The 19838-nt window shown below is 40.8% G+C and overlaps 1 protein-coding gene across 8 annotated transcripts in view; it reads right to left on the bottom strand.

Moving 5' to 3' along the window:
* PPFIA2 (PTPRF interacting protein alpha 2) overlaps nucleotides 1-19838 on the bottom strand; it is a 320885-nt gene that overhangs the window by 235965 nt on the left and 65082 nt on the right. Inside the window, exon 1 of one of the 8 annotated variants that reach the window (XM_048502309.1) lies at nucleotides 4152-4357. The exons of the other annotated variants lie outside the window; for them this stretch is intronic. Within the exon in view, the coding sequence (XP_048358266.1) occupies nucleotides 4152-4232 (81 nt within the window). The 5' untranslated portion in view covers nucleotides 4233-4357. Of the gene's footprint in view, nucleotides 1-4151; nucleotides 4358-19838 lie in introns of those variants that run through there. 8 annotated transcript variants of the gene reach the window in all.

The raw sequence follows: 19838 nt of genomic DNA, 5'->3' as shown, positions 1-19838 counted from the left end.
ACGCTATAGAGCCGTGGTGGCGAACCTTTGGCACTCCAGATGCTATGGACTAAAATTCCCATCAGCCCCTGCCAGCATGGCCAATTGGCCATGCTGGCAGGGGCTGATGGGAATTGTAGTCCATAACATCTGGAGTGCCAAAGGTTCGCCACCACTGCTATAGAGAGACAAGATAATTGAAGAAAACTAATACAACAGGAGCTTTGGGAGAATGCCTGTAAATACACTAATACACCAATAAACTTACATTATATGCATTACTTTCAGCCACAGTATTATAAAGAAAGTAATAATTTACAGCAGTGATTATTCTTTTTTTGCAAAATCAAGGCAGCTAACAAAGCAGCAAGGGCAAAACATCAAGAATATCCACCAAGTTAAAGCCAATATGCACATTCACTTCAAAAATAATAAATGCAATTAAAAACCAATGCACACGGTTAAATATGTTTACGCTGGTGCCAGGGTCCCAACTCCTGACACATCAAGTGCCCTACTCAGGATTTCACTGTAATTATCACAAAAAAATAACAATGGAAGGGGTACTAAAAGATAGTAAAATGAATACCAATGCAGCATTTTCATAAAATACACGTGAATTTTATTGCTTTCCAATAATAGATTTTGTGAAGTAATGCATTTACTTTTAGCTTGGTTAAGAATTGGACTATGGTAGCTAAATTTGTATATGGAAAATATGACTCACATGCCTCTTCTCTTGTGCAATGTCTTACTTCTTTTTGAAGTGCATATATAAACTTGAGAAGCTTTCAGCTTCATTTAGTATACTGGTTTCTTTTCCTGGCAGAGAGCACTGAATATGCAAATTTTATGTAGAATGATTTCAACCACTATCAAAAATAATGTGTGCATCAAATGCAGAACAATATCTGCAGATCTATTCTTAAATTTCAAATTACACATGTTTAAGCAGTTGGAGGGCTGAAGAATGCTTTGTAGATATTAAATGTTAGAAGATGTACAAAAGTCAAAAAAGTAACTGGAAATTGTAGTGAGCTGTTGTTGTGAGAAAGAGTAGTATAGTACATAGCTTAAACACATGTAAAACTTGCTCCCTCCACTGGTAACGTTAGAAACTCTGACATTCTAATTATATAGATTCTTGAAATACAAAATGGTGGGTTCTGGTTTACAAAGTTGCGGCGATAACCTAGAAAAACAAGAGTGACAGTTATTTCCTAGGGTTTGGACTAAGTGTTCCTGTTATCCAAATTCTACCAATGCTTGTACCCTACTATTGTATCCCACCAATGGAAATGCACTTCTGTTATCAGTAGAAAGGAAATAAATTTGCCTATCCCTCCTTCCTGTGATGGAAGAGGAGGAAGAAGGAGAGAGTTGGTTTTTATACCCCACTTTTCTCTCCCTTTAAGTAGTTTCAAAGTAGCTTACAATTTCCTTCCCTTCTCCTCCAACAACAGACACATGAGGTAGTTGGGGCTGAGAGAGTTTTGAGAGAATGTTGACTAGCCCAAAGTCACTCAGCAGGCTTCTTGTGGAGGAGTGGGGCATCAAACCTGGTTCTTCAGATTAGAGTCCACTGCTCTTAACCCCTACATCATGCTGACTCTACCTCCACACTGTCATGTTGTGTACCATAATTGTGTACCATCCTGAACAGAATTTGAGGGTATTCAATAGACTGCAGGGAATGGAAGAGGTGAGGACATTCCACTCCACACCGCTTACCCAATTTGTGGTACATCATATGCAAACCACTGATCTTGGTTGTAATTGTAGCACCAATGTAACTAGCCCAAAAGAACCAACAAAGAACATACAAGGTGACACAGAGCTGTTCCCAATCTGCTGACACCATGTTTAATGTTTACTGAGTCTATTATTCACCTAATACATGAGTTTAATGTAGATCTGGCGGAAAAAGGTATTGCTTGTACAGTAATGCTGACACAGTGCTACTCTAGATGGCACAATGGCATGCTCTTTTAGCGTTCTAGTCTTAATGCATCCCTTGCTTGCCACATCCCAACTCAGTTTCTATGCAACTAAATTTAAAGTGAGATTTGATGAAGACCAGCTCTCCTACCCTCAACCTCCATACATCTTTTAATCCCAGAATCAAAAATCTAACGCGAACATGAGAAGGAGGACATCTATGTGGGGGAAAAACAAGCTTAGAAAAGATAATGATTCTATCCCAATGTTTACAGAAGAATAGCATCTTTCTATTTTGCTGGAACTGGTTTCCTAGGATTTAGTGAAATTTCAAGCTGTAGAATTAATTACAAATATGCCCAACCCTGCATTACTTTTTCATCCCCCTCCCCAATCTATTACCCCGTACATTGTTTTGCAGTTTATGTTTGCAACAAAACTCTGTGATATGGAATTAGAGGGAGGGGCTGCTTTTAAAGAAAATGTTAAAAAGCTTCAGTAAATTTACGATGTAGCATGTAAAACTAAATAAATTCGTTATGAAAGTGTCTGTTTATTTCACTATGGTCATTGATTTAATTAAAGTTGATCCTCAATATTTCAATACAAGGAAATATCTTTCATCGTCATATCTAGATTTGGGCTGTGCAGAGTAGTCTGATGGGTTAACCACACTTCCAATGGCTATGACTTCCTACATTCTCATTCTGTGATGCATAGATTGTCTGGCATAAAGACACAGAATCCTTGTGTGAATCCTTTCACGGAAAGCACTGGGAAGCCCACATAGAATTTTGGGATCATGACATTTGGGTGCCATCCAGTGCCTAATGCCCACCAGTTCCGCTTACTCTGTAGTAATTAGACACAAATAGATAGGCAAAGAATTACAGTTAATTCCTTTTTTTAAAATGCTGGTGCATCTCCTTTAATATGGAGGGAAAGTATTTTTGGAGGAAGAGAGGCCATCATATCAAAGAAACTGAAAGAACTCAGGGAGAGTTTAGTTTAGACTCTGTGTGGGGAAAATATCCAATCTGTAAATGACTGGCTTTGGAATGCTCAGGTCTCTGAATCAAAGCCAGCATAACATCACCGTGAGGAAGATAACACAGTTTCAGGCCAGCTCTGGGAGATCAGTAGAAATCAGTGTCGGAAAGGGCAAGAGGCAGGGTTAAAAATAGCACCATAATAGTGTAAAATAATGTGACCTGAAACAAACACATAACTTTATCCAAATGCTTCTACAGTCAGTGGGTGAAAACAATGGTTTTGCAGGCTACAGATTTTAGCAAAAGATTCCTTATTGTGTTAATTGAGAATAATGTATGTATCAATGATTATTTCAGTAAAGAGCCATCACAGACTACTACTTTGTAACTGCTAAAACCCACAATGGATTCCAAACGAAGAAGAGAGAGCTTTATTTTAATCCTAAGCACATAAAGATGATGAAATGAAAGAGGTATTGTCATTTTAAATAATGACCTGTGCAAGGGCAGATAGCTGAAGAATTCATCTGTTGCTATTATTTGTTCCACTTTCTGTTTAGATAATTTGGGGTGGGGGTAAATCCCTACAGGGAATTACATTTTTCTAAAGAACCATAGCATCAAGGATTTAATTTTTTGAATTGACACGAGACTAAAAAAGAATATTCCTTTGCATCTCACACCAAGAAAACTGGAATAATTTCTTACCTTTCCATGTACCACAGAAGAGCACTCCACACATTTTAGCTGAACTTGTCTGTAAGCTAGAAACCCTGATCAGTGTAACAGTGGAGCCATGCTGTGCCTTTTCATGCATGCCTGTTACTGCCATCCAAAATATTCAAAGTAGAAGCCAGGCATTAACGACTCTCCTTAAGATTTTAACTATCTTCTCTTCTGTCAGTATAATATGCAAACTTCCAGCAAGCATTCTTGTATATTTTGCATTGCTAACACATTATCACAGTATCAAATATATTCTTGCTATCTACTGAATATAAAAAGTTACCTCTAAGAAATTTCAGAAATCTAAGCAACTAGCATGTCTTATGAATAACACTGAAAAAAGAAAATGCTTTTCCCAATCTCATCTAAAATTACAGATAATATTCACTTTAGCAGTGATACCTTTATTAAAATGCCTATTGTTTAAAAACCTCATAAACTATTTCCCTTGCTCTTTTTATAAACTTTTACCAGCAAATAACTTTTTAATAACTTCAGTAATTAAAGCTTGCTTACCTGGAAAGTATAAAGCCGAGTTCCATTGGGAGGATGTACCTTAGAGGACCCAGAAACAGTGCTCATATCAGAGAAAATCATTTCTGCTCACAGATACTGTACAATCCACAAGGAGCTACAGAAGGAGGCACAGCAGAGTGCCTCACTTATGGACAAATAATTCCATATATTTCAGGTTACTGTACAAATTAACATCTGCTCCATCCTTGCAGAGAGAAGAGTGACAGCATGTGAATCCCTTAGGATCACACTTGTGAGATTTGCTGGAAAGTCATCAGTCAGGAAGCCTTTAGTTCAATGAATTCTTTAAAATACACACATATATATGGACGCAAGCAGAATAAAACCAAGATTTTATTAAAAATAACAGCAGCACAGAACAGCCTACAGTCAAATGTAGCTGGTGTAGGATCTGGCAATGCTTTGGACCCTGCCCATCTGTTCTTAGTGATAATCACCTCCCTCTTCTACAGACTAGCAGAGTGATTATGCTAAGCACCCCTGTTAACCGTTAACACACAGCTACAATTCCAAGCAAGCTTGCACAGTGTAAGAGGGGACCTCTTCTGACTAACTGGAATCATATCACATATAATAGACTGTTAATAGATGTGGATGGCAAAGGCAGTCTCATTGGTTCACAGTTGCACACAGCCATATAATTTAGTTAAGATCAAGATTCCCCACCCTATAATCATATAATACATATTTGTCTGTGTCTAATAAAGAATACTGATCTCAGGGGAAGAAATCTGAGCCAGTCTGCAAAAACACAGGCAGTTTACCAGACCAAACTGAGCCTCTTTAAACACACAGTCTCTTTCTTTCTAAATAAAATCCCCCAGGATACAGTATTATTTATAAGGATAACTTTTTTGTACATTTGACTCCCTCAAGTCTAACATGCTGCAGTGCAAAATTACAAAAGAGGAGCACTGAGATGGTAATGTCAGCAATGCATTATTTTGATTGCTGAACATTTGTCACAGACCATGTTTCACAGTAACACCCTTCCAAAAAAAACATTTATTTTGTACAAGCTGCAAACATTCATTATACTACTTGTTTCCTCTCTACCAAACACCCAAGCTTGCTGGAAGAGGGAGATATTAAACATCATATTCAAATCCATCATTTATACTTAAATTAATAGGTACTGCTTCAAGAGAAGATAAAAAAATGCATAGTAGGATTTTCTTGGGTGTGGTTTTTAACTGAATATTTTACAGCCATTAAAACATTGTGCAAGTACAAATGTGTGTGCATAATAATTAATACACATTTATGTGCAGAATAATGAATGCATTATTTAAAGTAATACTAATAAATGTAATCAAACAAGAAGATTCTTAGAAGTATCATATTCTACTTCCATATATGATTTGAATAATTGTGAAATGTTAGGAAAATGTTACATTATGTGTCATATAAAAGGGTTGCCATGGGTTAGCATATTCCTACATGAACATCAGTGTATCCTTGTGTATACTTGCATGCCAACTTCCACAGCTGTCAATATTCTGTCAATATAAAACAAAAATGAAGAGCTCAAGATTCAATTTAAGATTCTATGAGTTTCTAATATTTAACTCCTTATCCTCAAACACACAAATGCCACATTCACCAGTGCAAGCAATAGGAATAGACTTTGCTAGGAAACCGTTAAGGTTTCCTTCAGGAGGGAACACAGCCTGTCACCCATACTTGGGCCATGGTAGTAGTGGCATTAGCTTTTTCCCTGCAAGAACTGGGCCTGTCCTCCCCTCGCCCTTGACATGAATGCCACCACTACATGAGAGGAGGCATTGAGGTGTAGTGATTACAACATGGGACTAGGTTCTGTGGAACCTGCGTCCAAACCTTCATTCTGCCATGAAGTTATCTGCATGGTGTTGGGACAGTCAAAAATCTTGGCTAGCTGACAGAATTATTGTGAGGATGAAACAGATAATGGAAAACTATGGATGACGTTTTTAACTTCAGGAGGAAGGATGGAATACAAGCATTAACCAACTGAGGTTGTCACTGCACCTTTTCCTCCACTGCCAGAAATTAAGATAGCTCCAGCTGCTGTAAATTGTTCACTCACATGCCCAAGTATCAGTGACTGCTATGAATAGTTGTCACCACTAACTACCTGAATACTGATGCTCTCTCCAGAAAAAAAGTAGCTTATTTTAATGGGATTATAATTTACAATTCCCATGCTGCAATTCAAAACTGTTTTACTCACCTCATTGACAAAGTACCAGTCAAGAATTTATCACAGTCAAATGTGTCCAAACATAACTAATTACCTTTTAAAATATAGTAAAAGATGAAACTAATGTACCCTAACAGTTATCATGCAAAATATGGACGAACCAATCAGAAACTTGTTTATGCATCAGTGAAGTCTGACACATTTCATCTCCTTTTAATTGGCATTGCCCATGTAAAAATCCTACACCAAACAATGGCAATCTGGCTGTCACTCACCTTTCCACCCTCCTCCCCACCCCAATACTCACCTTCCAAAACAGGGAGCTTCCACTGCCCAATCCACTAGTCAGGAGCTTCTGCTGCCAAATTGGTACTTATAAAAGTGTGGAGCTTGCGTGTCCTATTGTTTCCTGGGCTGGTGCTGTGAACCAAAGGGTGGCCTACATTGCTAGTGCTGGGCCAGCTGCTACCTATATGGCCTTTTGTAATAGTAGTGGTAGGGTTGTCAGGTCCCCTCTGGCCACCAGTGGGAGATGGGAGAGGTATGGTAGCCGGATCCAGATTGGGAAACTCCTGGAGATTTGGGGACAGAGCCTCGGAATGACGGGGAACTTAGTGGGGTACAGTCAGTGGAGGGATTCAAATAATTTAACAACTGGTTCCGGTGGTGGGATTCAAATAATTTAACAACTGGTTGTTTACAAGCACCACTTTAACAACCGGTTCTGCCGAAATGGTGGAAACCTGCTGAATTCCACCACTGGGTACAGTGCCATATAATCCACACTCCAAAGAATCTGTTTTCTTCAGGGTAACTGATCTCTGTAGTATGGAGATGATTTGTAATTCTGGAAGATCCCCAGATCCCACTTGCAAACTGGCATCCCTAGCTAGTGGTATGAGTATCTGGGAAAATAACTCTGAACGCGGACCCAGACTGTATGGTAATAACCAGGGATTTTGCTATTTGCTTGAAGAGGTGGCAGGACTCTCAAACTACTGTATTATATTCCTCTCCCAGGCAGACAAGCAACATGCTCATTGCTTTGGGCCATTTTGGTCCCACATTCTTTGCACTTCCATAAAAGTGCTATTGAGAGCAGCAAAGATTTACTGGAAAATGATCCTGAGGTAAGTAGAATTCCACCACTGGGTTTTGACACATCAGCTTTGACAGATGACTTCTGCCCATCGCAGTTGAAGAAAGAACTATGGAATGTATGGTCTCCCTACCTCTATCACATGCTCAGTTGAGTGGGAAATGTTGGCTTGAGATAGAGGGGAAGGGGACTTCTCCAAGTACTTTGATTCTTCTGGAGTGACAGATGTTGCAGCCAGATCACCCTCACATCCACTGTGATTCTTCTGGAAAGCCTTACAGTTCTCTCCACGGCTGGCCTGTGCAGTTCCAATGACTAAGAACAGAAAACTCCTAAAACTCCTCCAGGTTCAATTGTTGGCATGCAAGTCCATAGAAAGACAGGGGGCCATTTTTTGAAAGAAATGCTTACCAGTCACATTTTTGGTATCATTGATAGTTCAGACTAAGATGGTTGCCCAATCTTAATTCTGGATTTTCATACTAAAACAGGGACTCTGCCTGTCACATGCTTTCCCACTCCCAAATCAAGTATGCATAGCAATGAACAATGCCCTCCCTGAAGGTTCAGCCACTCAAATCTAAATAACAAAACACAGCCTTGGAAGGGCACTGCCCTCAATCTCACCAAGGACATGCAAACACCCCACATCCTAGTGCAATTAGCTTCCCTGATTTCCTTTCTCCCCAGTTGGTCTAATAATGAAATCTCCTTTCCAGCTACAAGAGAACCTTCAACCTTCCAAAGTTTCACTATTCAGCCTTCCAGGATCATTCTGACTTAGAATGTCCCTGGTTGCAATATCAATGTAGCCCAAACCTAATCAGGAATTGGACATTCCCAGGTTTTAACTCAATCAAGCCTTTCCCCATACCATTGTTCCTGCCTAAAAACAAAACTCTGATTCGCTTCTGGAAAGTAATCCTCTTACCATTGTCAGAAGGTTAACTTTTTAATATAAATATACCTCCCAAAATATGTGGCTCTTGGAAGTGCTGGCTGCTATCTCTTATTCTCCTTTGGACCTCTTTACTTCTGGAATGGTAAATATCACCCACCCCGCAACGACCTCTTTTATTCCCATCTACCCTTCATCTCTCTCAACATCCTAGCCTTCTTGAAACTCTGTGTTTGTATTTTATGGAATTGCATGGGCATTTTTTAAAATACTTTTCGGTTCTTTAATAAAATTGTAAACCTCCTTAAATTCTGGTTTTTGTGCAGATTTCTAACAGGACATGTATAAATTTATGTAGTTATCCCCTCTCTAATTGCAAAGTCTATTTCCTCTAATTACCAAAACTAAAAGGGAATAGACCACATGGGCAGCCCAATCCAGGGAAGGGGTGTGTGTGAATCCCCTTCTGGAGGCAGTGCAGGCCTATTCCAGCAAATTCACCCTCCCCAGGGCATATACTCTGATGGAGGGGCAAATCCACCAGCACCCAGCTGCTGTAGGGCCCAGGGATGCCAGCTATGGCACCATGTTGGCACTTCCAAGCTGCATTGATGTGGTGAGGGCATGGCAGGAATGTTCCCAGGGGTGGGACCAACCTTAATTAGCTTCCTTAATTGGCTTAATTGTTCATTAAGCCCCCTTGACCTGTGGATCAGGCCTCAGAGATACACCACAGTTTCCATGGTGTATCTCTGCTTTCCCCTATGAGAGATTTTGTAAGCCCCCCTTTTTTGCTTTTTTGGGCTTCCTGTACCCCCTTTAGAGGGGGCAGGCAGTGACGTCCCTACCTGCAGCCCAGTCTGGATTGGTCTGTAATTCAGGTAACAAACTGACCACAAAACTTAATAACCTGTATATCCCAGATTTTAAGTTTGAATGAGGACTTCAAGTCAGGAACCATGGAAACTGAAGAAGAGCTTTAGATTTTTGTTAGTCCTGCTACCATTTTCCCTACTTCCTTGCCATGCGATAGGCTTAAATAAGTTTTGACAAAGTTGTGAAAGGGGCTGGTGATAGTGGAGAATTCTTTATGAATAAGGTGTTTTAGATCCTTTTGGAGGCTACCTAGTGTTTTAAAGTTGGAGTTTGCAGAACTGATTGATTAGTAATTAATATAATCTATTGAAATAAAAAGGTAATGTTTCCCCTTCAGTCATATCAACCCTGGGGTACCACTGCAAGCAGTGATTTTATAGGCAAGCCGCTTTTGTGGGATAGTTTGCCATTGCTTTCCCCGGATATTCTTTACCCCCTAGCTATGAGCTAGTGCTCATTAACTGACCAAAAAATGTATGGATGGCTGAGTTGACCATGAGCCAGCTGCCAGGATAACTGACCCACAGGGGGCTCAAACTCCTGACTGTGTGAGTGGCAGTGCAAGCACTTAACCACTATGCCACACTGCTCCTAATCTATTGAAATACTTGGTGATTTCTGAACCCTTTATTTTCAAAATTCAGTCATTACTAACTGTAGATGAACAGTTATATTCAAGTACAGGGTCCAGACTTTTGAGAGTCAAAGCTTTCTTTGTTAAATACCTGGTCTCAAATTTAGCTCTTCTACTGCAAACCAAGATAGGTACCTACGCGAAAAACTATACTATAGGTGAACTTGTGCAATGATCATATCTCCCATAATGTAAGGTACTCCAGGACTGCAAATTAAAATTGTCAGTAATGAGTCAATAATTTACATAAAATCTGTGATACTAATGTAAGGCAGTCATGACTCATCAATTTTCTCCCAGATTTGTCCACGACAGAATCCCTGGCTTAGTCAGAACCCACATTGAACAGATGAATCTAGGTTCAAATTAATATGACAAATTAACCAACTGAATTGATGCTATTTTATATTAAAATAAACTTCAGGCTTTTATTTCTGTTGCTGTACTGTTCCTTCCAAAATCAAAAGTAATTTTTTTCTTCTTTTAATAAGTTTTTGGTATAAAATAAGAGAGAGCTGGGATTAAGTGCCTAGTAACTTCTTTTGCAGATTGCCTTCTCCCCAATCCCAAATTATGGAAGATGACTGAATTATTCAATGACACAACCAAGAAAGCAACGTCATCTAAATGGTACACTTCTATATAAGTTACACAACAATTGTTCTGAAGAAATGCCTGCCATTGAAACTTATGTCTTGGAATGTTATTTTGTTTGTCTTGTTATACTACCAGATTCTGATGGAAAATGCCACAATAGAAAAGCAATATCACAGACTTGGAAAGGAAATGTCATTCTTGTGTGTGCAGCCAACCATTTGATGTGGTATATTACATAATATTTATCCTCTCTATCAGCAAGGTTAATTTGATAAGAGCAAGAATTAAATCATTAAAATAAAAAAAAACAATTAATCTAAATTGCTGTGTTCATTATAAGGGCCTTAATTATTTAAGCACAGTATACAGGGGTTTAGAGATGCAAGAGCCTTTGTAGTAAGTTAGCATTACACAATGCCTCGAAAAGCAGAAACCACATTATGGATATCAACAAGTCTGTTCAATATCCTCAGAATGGGAATAAATCCAAATAAAATTTCTTCTCACTTTTCAGATCTAAACTATACTAGAGTAGATCATTATCTGGTGATGTTTCAATGTTTGTTTCCCTGTTTTTCTCCATGAATTCAAATTTTTGATGCACTTAATTCTTCTTTGCTCCTCACAGCATTGTCCCTGACTAGTGGAGTTGCCATGCAATAAAATACCACTGGCATTTCTGGCTCACTAGCTGGTATTCTGTATAATCAGGGTTTCTCTTTACCAGGGACATTCCAATTAGAAGGGCATGAGTTCCATTGCAGAAAGAGGCAAATGCCTTGCTTGAATCCATTAGTACAGTGGTGGCGAACCTATGGCACGGGTGCCAGAGTTGGCACTCAGAGCCCTCTCTATGGGCACATGCAAACAGAGTGCCCCCCCCCCCCCATATCTAGGCTGGCCTGGGCCACTAGGCTTGATTCGTAGCATTAAACATAAGACCTAGTTTTGGGAAAGCAGTGTAGGTAACCCTGTTAAGCACTGTTAAACCCCACTGATTTTCAAGTGAAGAACGAAAGCGCGATCCTTTACCTGGGAGTAAGCTCGGTTGCTGGCAATGCGGCTTGCTTCTGAGTAAACCCTCTTAGGGTCGTGATTCACCCGTTGGAAGAGTTGCATGGTTGCTTCAAAGCAAAGCCACTGACTACTACCAAGCTTACTCCCGAGTAACACATGCCTTGGAGCCAACCATTTTTTCTAAACTAAAGCCTAAGCATTCAGGTTAAATTGCCATGTTGGCACTTTGCAATAAATAAGTGGGTTTTGGGTTGCAATTTGAGCACTCGGTCTCGAAAAGGTTCACTATCACTGCATTAGTAGTATATGTAATGATAACTATACCAATGGCTCAACACTCATTTATAATGTACTAGTTTTAATTAATAAATATTTTGTCAGATAACAGTTTCTGCATATCATTTAGCCATTCATTTACAAAATCAACAAACTTTTTTTTACAGAAGTAACAACTTATAAGCCTCTGCTTTTAAAATGACAAACATCAAAGTGTTGTAGGGCTAGGAAATCCCCGGATTAGGTCCCACCTTGTCACAAGGACTTCATTTGGCCCCTCAGTCTCATTGTTAATAATTTCCCAATATGATTTCTTTATGCAGCAATTGCAGCTATTGTAAGAACCCTCTCCACTGTATATGCGCAGGAATTCTTGTCTACTACATCCTATGCTAATTCATTATGACTTCAGTAAGAGATCATGACCTTTGCTAGTTCACCTACTTCTTTGCCAACTGGTCCCTCCTCTTCATAGTTCTCCCCCTGTTCTGCTCTTGTCCTGAAAAATCTCCTTCCTGAATCTTCTCTTCTTGTTTCTCAACTGACTGCCTTAGGACACCCTGGTTCTAAGATTTTCTACCTCCTTGGACCATCTCCCAGACTTCAGCTCCACAAAACTAAAATCTAGTTAAGGTTTGAATCCTATTCTAACAAGTAATTTTCATTCCTTCACAGAAGTTATACAGCAACTTTTCTGGCTGCTCTGTTTCCTGAATGTACAGGAACATACTGATTCCAGTTCACTGCTACAAGCACAATACAAAATGTGGATATGGAAAACTGTGTGTTTTACTTTAAATTTGCTATAATCCAGCCATTTATAAATCCAGCTGACTAAAATGCAGCACTGAGAAGCCTTTCAGAACTCTCCAATGAAAAATCAAGACCAAAATATTTAGAAGAAAAGACATTGTTCCAGTGTGGATTATTTATAGACACTGACTGCCCTTTCGTTGTGGCCCTTTCTAATACAAAAGTATGCCCTATTGGACTCGCAGTCAGATATACAAAGGAAACAAATGCTGCTATCTTACAATTCATGCAAAAACAATCTGTGAATCATCCTATTAAAGGTCAATTTATGTAGAACTTCGATTTAAAAAGTTTTTTAAAGATGATTTAAACCTAATCCAGGAGGGTGGGGGAGGAACTTGTGGAGATGGTATGGCCTTATGCTGGTGAAAAATCTCCTTCCTGCACCTTCTCTTCTTGTTTCTCAACTGACTGCCTTAGGACACCCTGGTTCTTAGATTTTCTACCTCCTTGGACCATTTCCCAGTCTTCAGCTCCACAAAATTAAAATCCAGTTAAGGTTTGAATCCAATTCTAACAAGTAATTTTCATTCCTTCACAGAAGTTATACAGCAACTTTTCTGGCTGCTCTGTTTCCTGAATGTACAGGAACATACTGATTCCAGTTCACTGCTACAAGCACAATACAAAATGTGGATATGGAAAACTGTGTTTTACTTTAAATTTGCTATCAGCCATTTATAAATCCATCTGACTAAAATGCAGCATTGAGAAGCCTTTCAGAACTCTCCAATGAAAAATCAAGACCAAAATATTTAGAAGAAAAGACCCTTCCTGCGGCACTTAGCCTGGTGGAGAGGTAAATCTGCCTGCGGGCTACTGCCATGGCTTCCTGGTATGCCCCAATGTGGTGCTGAATGCTATGTCAGCACCTGAGTGCCACCACTGGCATAGCGGGGACATTCTGGAGGTGTGGCCAGGGGTGAAACCTTTTGGGTGACATCGGTCCATGGAGGCCTATGGAGAGCTTTCTGGCAGCAGGGAGTTTTGCTTTTCTTTTTTGCCTCCTTGCACCACCAAAAAGCCCTCTGGAGGTGGCAGGGCAGCATGGCGGCAGTGTCATCCCTGCCCACCCTGCACACCCTGAGCTATCAAACTTACATAAATATTATAACACTGCAATGGCTAGCAAACACCATTGTGCTAATCAGTGGTGATTCCCTTCCAGTGTCTTTTTTTAAAAAAATGACACCCATTATTTTGAAAACCGAAGGGCCCACTTTCTATTATCTAATATGCAGCTGCTATTGTACATCTCAAAACACATGATACATTTAAGGAATTGTTTGCAGATTTTGCAATCCTATTTATATTTCATATTTAATATTAAAACCTGACACTAAACCTTTTAAAAATAAAAAGTAGATGACTGAGCAACTAGAGGACTTTTAATACACAGTAGTCTTTTTAATACACAGAAAAAGTGGTATTTGCATGTATACATATTGTTTAATCCTAAATCCATTAAAATGTTAAGAAGAAATCAAATCCTTTCTAACCAAGGATGCAAATTGCTACAGGGCAAGGTGACTAGGGTCAATTTCCCATGGGAAAAATCACCCTGGGATTGGACCGGGACCATAAAATACTAGTACCTTTTGGTCCTGGTCTGTCACTCCCCACTACAGCCAAGGTCTGGAGTTGAAACCGGGATCAGAACCCGGGATCATCTTGGCGCTTCCTCTGCTCCTCATTCCCGATTGGCTGTTGCTTTAGGGCAGGAACATGAATGGGCATTCCTTTTTTTTTAATGTAACAGCTGTGTAGCTACGTCATCACAAAGCATAGAGCTTCGTGGCCAAGAACAGCACACAAGCGTGTGCCTATTTAGTTGTATGGTTGTGGCTTCACATGCAAGGAGAAAAAATAAAAAAGCACGTTCCTGCCTGCCCTGAGTCTTCCGTTCTGTGCATGCCCAGGAGACTTAGCTGTCATTGGCTGCCAGAACGAACGGACACTCAGGGCAGGAAAAACTATTCCCCATGATACCGGGCTCATCCCGTGTTCACCTGAAAACGCCAGAAAAGATGTATCTTCCTGGTGGTTTCTGAAAAACCCTGGATGAGGTGGGTATTGCAGGGCTGACATGGGACTGAGCCGAATTTGACCCAGGAGCCATGGGGAGTTCTCCCATTGTCCCGGAACACTTACCAGGGTTATCACATGTTATTTCCCCCATGGGGAATCAACCTAGGACAGACAAAATAACAGAACTATTTAACATGGGAGTTAGCAACTAGTGACTACAGTCCCATAATTGATAGAAAAGTACTGGAGAAGCTAGATCTTGGATCTACTAGGCTCTCTCTACCCAATCTACCTCATGATACTGTTGTGACAGTAACGTGTGTATGTGGCAGGGCAAGGCATGGGAAACTGGATGAAGGGTTGAAATAAAAGTTTGATACTGAATGGGGAAAAAGTATGGTACATGTACCAAAAGCCAATTACTTGTCTACAGTCACAAAGTCATAACTTATTTTAATATAATGAGTGATTTTGGAGTGGGTGGACACTGTGGTCTCGATGAAATCTTTGTCTGGAGCACCATGGTAGTCCTTGGCAGCCCTGCCTATTTATTTTAAAGGCTGAAGTAGTATTATCTAAAAACTGTTACTGCAGCTGACAGAGAAATTATGTTCCACTTTTAAAAGATGCTACACTTGCATTATGATCCTGAATACCCTCTATTGTTAGTGATTAGAATAAAATGTTTATACTACCTTTTCCACAGCACAAAAGAACACATTGTAAGCATCTAGCAGTGACTATTGTGAGTTTTCCAGGATGTGGCCATGGTCTGGTAGTCTTTGCTCCTAACTTGTGAAACTGCAAATGAACTCCATCTGTACACATGCAAATGTGCCTTATTCCCTCTCTCAGCTGTGAGGTGGTAAAAACATATACCCTACTGCGCAGTCACTTTACACTCTGCCATGGGGAGAAACACATCTTACCATGACATGTCTTTGAATATGCCAGTCATAGATGTGCATGAAATGTTAAGAGCAAACACTACCAACCATGGCCACAGAGCCCAGATAACTCACAAAAGCCAGTTGATTCCAGCTGTAAAAGCCTTCAACAATCCATCTAGTGGTAAGTCTGTTTGGAAAAATAAACCCAACATTTGCTGTGCACACAAAACATTCAGTATATAATGGTCTGTTACTATTATGTGGCTGTAAATAAAGTAAATCACTAGGACAATTTTCAGATAATGGCTGCAGTTCAACAATCATCTTTCATGAATGCATTAATGTGCCTCTTTCTTTTCTTCATAGAAAGCAATACCAACCCTGCTTAGTTTCTGAGATCTGATGACATCAGGCTATGTCATGCTGCTTTCCCTCCTGGCTTAATTTCTACAATAAATGAAATTATTCATTCATGCAGACTTTTTGATTTGCCCATTAGTAACTGCATAATGATATGGTGGGATTTGCTATATAAAGAGCTATAAGACTACAAAATACATGATGCAGTGTGCAGCAATTAGAATTCACTCAATAACAGAATAATCAAGATTCATACCAGCTCTGTATTTTCCTAATTGTTAAATGGATTTTCCATAAAAATCTGTTCTTTGATTTTTCTGAAAACAGAATTGCTAGATTATCCAGCCAATTTTGCTCAGTCCTAGGCTGAGTTCTGAAACCTTTACATAAAAATCAGTTCCAAATGTTTTTATTCATTTGTTTGTTTGTTTGATGGACCACTCTACCCCCGAAGGACTCAGAGCAGTGTAAAGGTCAGACAAAGAACAATAAATTACAAATACAAGGAAGTAACAAATCGAATAACCCCATTAAAAGCAATAAAATACAATAAAATCAGTAGCAATAATATGACTCACCCATAATTCAATGGATGGCGTCCGGTCCAAACCTGGGAGTGGACCAGCAGATTGTCAAAAATAAAAACAGATGGTATATAGGGCATCAAGGAGGGTTGGTAACTCAGCGGCTGGCTACCACCATCCCCGCAAAAGCCCAGTGGAACAGCTCAGTTTTGCAGGCCCTGTGAAACTCACCGAGGTCCCGCAGGGCCCTAAGAGTTGGAGAAAGAGCATTTCATCAGGCAGGGGCCAGGGCCATAAAGGCCCTGGCCCAGGTGGAGGCCAGCCGCATCATAGAAGGGTGAGGGACTGCCAGCAAATTCTCCTCTGCTGAATGGAGAGATCAGGTTGGGACATATGGGGTAAGGCGGTCTCGCAGGTATGAGGGTCCCAGGCCGTGGAGGGCCTTAAAGGTCAATACCAACACCTTGAAGATGATCCAGAACTCCACTGGGAGCCAGTGCAAGCGGCACAACACGGGTAATATGATCTTTAACTGAACCTCCCATGAGAAGGCAGGCCACCACATTCTGGACCAGCTTAAATTTCTGGATCAGTCGCAAGGGAAGGCCTGTGTAGAGTGAGTTACAATAGTCTAACCTGGAAGTAACTGTTGCATGGATCACAGCGGCCAGGTCAGCTTGGGAGAGGTAGGGGGCCAGCTGCCGGGCCTGGCGAAGATGGAAGAAAGCAACTCGGGTTACATGTGCCACCTGGGTCTCCATTGAAAGAGACAAATCCAGGCGGACACCCAGGTTGTGAGCCGAAGGTGTCAGTGCCAAAGAGACCCCTTCCAACACCGGCAGCTGAAAATCTCCAATCCCACCCTCATGGCCCAGCCAGAGGATTTCCGTCTTCATTGGATTAAGTTTTAACCTGCTCTGCTTCAACCATCCAGCAACCACCTCCAAACAATGCTGTAGAGCCGCAGGGGCCACAGCAGCCCCCCCCCCAATCAACAGAATGAGCTGAGTGTCATCAGCATACTGATGACAGATCAGCCCAAAACTCTGCACCAGCTGAGCAAGGGGTCACACATAGATGTTAAATAACAGCAGGGACAGCAGTGCTCCCTGGGGCACACAACAAGAAAGCAGGCACGGCTGGGAGGTCTGATCCCTGCACCACACTTGCTGACTCTGTTCCCGGAGAAACGAGACAAGCCACTGAAGGACAATGCCCCGAACCCTGGCCAGGCAGTGGGTAAAAAGGTCATGGTCAACCGTATCAAACGCTGCAGTAAGGTCCATTAATACCAGCAGCACCAATCCGCCTTGGTCAAGCTGCATGCGGAGTGTATCTGTGATGGTGAAGAGGATGGTCTCTGTCCCATGCTCACCACGGAAGCCGGACTGGAAGGGATTGAGTGCTGATGTGTCCTCCAGGAAGCCCTGAAGCCTTATTGAGAGAACTCTGAGATTAATCTGCTCTCTTATTTAACTCACACAGATTTATGTATGCTTAACAAACAACTTATTTCAATGCATAATTTTCAAATGCATTGTTCCTCTCATTCAAATTCCACAGCTGTTAGCAAATAGTAGCTGAGAAGATGCCAATAATTAATTTGTAAACTTAATTTGTAAAGTGATTAATTTGTAAGCTTATTTATCTGATTCTATAACAACTGATCTTCATACAAGTGTGAACAATTTTATTTTAAGATCCTGAGCCCAGGAGCTAGGGGCAATGCATTAAATACAATGCATGGTATTTTCTCTCAATATCTTCTTTGTTGAATTAAATACAAGATATATTGTGACAAACTGCAGAACTGTAGCCATCTGTTAGTCCATTGCAGTTAATGGAATAGGCTTCAAGAAGACTAACAGGTTTATTATGATGCAAACGTGTGTGGATTAGAGACACCTGGTCTACTCTTATTTCAGTCTTGCATTCACAGCATAGGCCTACTAAAACCTACCAAGCATGTTTTCACCACATTTTTCATAATCCAATATTTTATAATATAGTAGAGGGTTTTTGCCTTCAATCACATGTAGTGCAATTCTAATGGTACCTTTCTCACTTTGAATAAATCTTTTCACTTACTGCCATCCAGTGGCAGATATGAAAGAAGCACGTTTTACTAGCTGAAAGTTCATATAAACAATATCCAGTTGATATCCAGTGACATCCTAAGCCAAATTATATCCTTCTGTAGCTGTTGACTTAACTGGACATAGAAATAGGGTTGACAGCCTTTGCCTATAACATCTAGCCAGAATCCTAGTGCTGCCATGGATGACACCAGGTCCGCTACCTGTGACAATGACACCAAACTACATGGATGTTGAAGTCTCCCAGAACGAGAAGCCTGTGGTATCTCAAGGCCTACTCCAACACAGCCTCCAGCAGTTTCGGTAGGTTATCCACTGGGGCACTAGGCAACCAGTACACCAGCAGAATTGCCACACTCAGCAGACTCCCACACTAGGCCAACACAATCAAAACCGGTGATAATTGGGGTGAGGACTGAAAAAGAAAGCCTCCCAGATAAGTATCTCCACCTCCCCTCCCCATCAGAGATTGGTGGAAGACCAAGAAACCTAGTGGGATAAGCTCTTATAGGGAAACTGAAACATTGGGGTGAATTCTTGGGTGGACCATGTTTCTCCAGAAACACATATAGTATACTATCAAAGGCTTTTGTGGATGGAATCAACAGGCTGTTGTGAGTTTTCCAGGCTGTGTGGCCAAAGTCTGGTATTGTTTGCTCCTCATGTTTCGCCCGCATCTGTAGCTGGCATTTTCAGAGGCATAGTATGGTAAGATATATTTGTGCCATGGAGCCAACCATTTATAGTCATCCCAATTTAATCAGTTTTAGTATCACTAGCTTGATGAAGGCTTTCACTGAATACCAAAGTTGGTAGATAATATTGTATTTTCATAATGTCCTTCAAGCAGATAATCTGGACATGGGAACTGGGAAATAAGGAAGACACCTTCCTACTGAGGACACACAACAGAAGGGAACACCACAGAAATGTCTGTAGGTGTCAGGCCCCACCATTCTGGGCCTGCCAAAGTGCCTGAGACATGCCTGGGCATGCCCTGCTGTGACTGGTCTTGTATCAGCATTGCCCCAGGCCAGAGGCCCGGCTTTCCTGTTTTGCAGCAAGATAGTGAATAGAGTTCACCAGTCCCTAATTTCTCCTCTTTTGGTAATGGCCAGGCCATTCCCAAAACAATGTATCTACCGCAGTGGTGGGATCCAAAAATGTTAATAACAGGTTCCGATAGTGGTGGGATTCAAACAGGGGCGCTGCCGCACACAAGCACCTCCAGTCCCTATTGGGCAGGGAGGTTGCTTTAGTAACCCCTTCTCGGCACTCAGAAAAAATTAGTAACCACTTCTAGAGAAGTGGTGAGAACTGGTTGGATCCCACCTCTGATCTACCGCAACTGTTTTCAACCATCCTTTCTCATGCTG

The sequence above is a fragment of the Sphaerodactylus townsendi genome, linkage group LG06, assembly GCF_021028975.2.
Source record: "Sphaerodactylus townsendi isolate TG3544 linkage group LG06, MPM_Stown_v2.3, whole genome shotgun sequence".
Classification (NCBI taxonomy): domain Eukaryota; kingdom Metazoa; phylum Chordata; class Lepidosauria; order Squamata; family Sphaerodactylidae; genus Sphaerodactylus; species Sphaerodactylus townsendi.
The sequence above is the reverse complement of the archived record's forward strand: the minus strand, read 5'-3'. Positions and strand labels throughout refer to the sequence as shown.